Source organism: Nanorana parkeri, unplaced genomic scaffold (genome assembly GCF_000935625.1).
Source record: "Nanorana parkeri isolate BGI_ZX_2015 unplaced genomic scaffold, ASM93562v1 scaffold2706, whole genome shotgun sequence".
Classification (NCBI taxonomy): Eukaryota; Metazoa; Chordata; class Amphibia; order Anura; family Dicroglossidae; genus Nanorana; species Nanorana parkeri.
In genome coordinates, this window is record NW_017308974.1 from 13,978 (window position 1) to 15,035 (window position 1,058).

The following is a 1,058-nucleotide window of genomic DNA, read 5'->3' on the forward strand; positions in this document are numbered from 1 at the left end:
TGTCTCTGCCCCTCCCACAATGGTGAGATTTCCTCCCAGTAGTTTGTCTCTGCCCCTCCCACAATGGTGAGATTTCCTTCCAGTAGTTTGTGTCTCTGCCCCTCCCACAATGGTGAGATTTCCTCCCAGTAGTTTGTCTCTGCCCCTCCCACAATGGTGAGATTTCCTCCAGTAGTTTGTGTCTCTGCCCCTCCCACAATAACCTCTGCCCCTCCCACACTGGTCTCTGCCCCTCCCACATTTTCCTGGGACTTGTAGTCCCTCACACAGTATAATTCGCTGACAATGACCTCCGATGTTCTGTAGGGTGATAGCGATGGCGGCGGCCATCTTCCCGGGAGTCCCGAAGGCTTTCATCCCCAGCTGTTCGTAGGCGCGAATACCTGCAACAGAGAGCGACAGGCTGAGCCATGCGAGAGACACGAGGGCCGCCATTGCTGATCTCCCCCCGGCCGGCTCCGGATCACCCCGACAGCCAGTCACGCGGCATCTTCAGAATGGCCACCAATGTCTGATACAGCGGATTCCTGGAAGAGAATTCTCACGGTCACGTGACCGGAGATCGGTCACCTGACCCGGGACACTCACCCACAATTCCGGAAGACTTCAGCAGCAGATGGATGGAGTATGTGGACAGAAGGGCGACCGCCGTCAGGAGGAACCTGAATCCAGAGAACACCACAAATGTTACAAATCCACTTCCTGCACTGAGACTGAGGAAATGCTTCCTCCTGCCTGCAGCAGACTGATCACTGGGGGAGGGGAGACTGAGGAAGTGCTTTCTCCTGCCTGCAGCAGTCTGATCCCTGGGGGAGGGGAGACTGAGGAAATGCTTTCTCCTGCCTGCAGCAGACTGATCACTGGGGGAGGGGAGACTGAGGAAATGCACAATGACACCATGCTCCATCTCTCTGCTTGTACCAGAGCCCAGACCCCCGTCTCAGGGTGCCACTGGAAATCATGGGGCCCCATACAGCCCTCCCTGACAGGGGCCCCTTCCCTATGGAGAGCCGTGCTTGGTGTCGGTGGCCAGTGGATTGGGATATACCATGGTGGGG

The 1,058-nt window shown here is 57.0% G+C and overlaps 1 protein-coding gene across 1 annotated transcript in view; it reads right to left on the bottom strand.

Annotated features, from left to right (window-relative positions):
- The window catches only part of LOC108802194 (sodium-coupled neutral amino acid transporter 3-like), a gene marked incomplete at its 3' end in the record, with an annotated part of 27,318 nt that overhangs the window by 13,972 nt on the left and 12,288 nt on the right, over positions 1-1,058 (bottom strand). Inside the window, exons 3-4 of the mRNA XM_018574063.1 lie at positions 589-662; positions 291-383 (exon numbers count right to left, since the gene is read on the bottom strand). Coding sequence (XP_018429565.1) covers positions 291-383; positions 589-662 — 167 coding nt within the window. The remainder of the gene's footprint in view (positions 1-290; positions 384-588; positions 663-1,058) is intronic.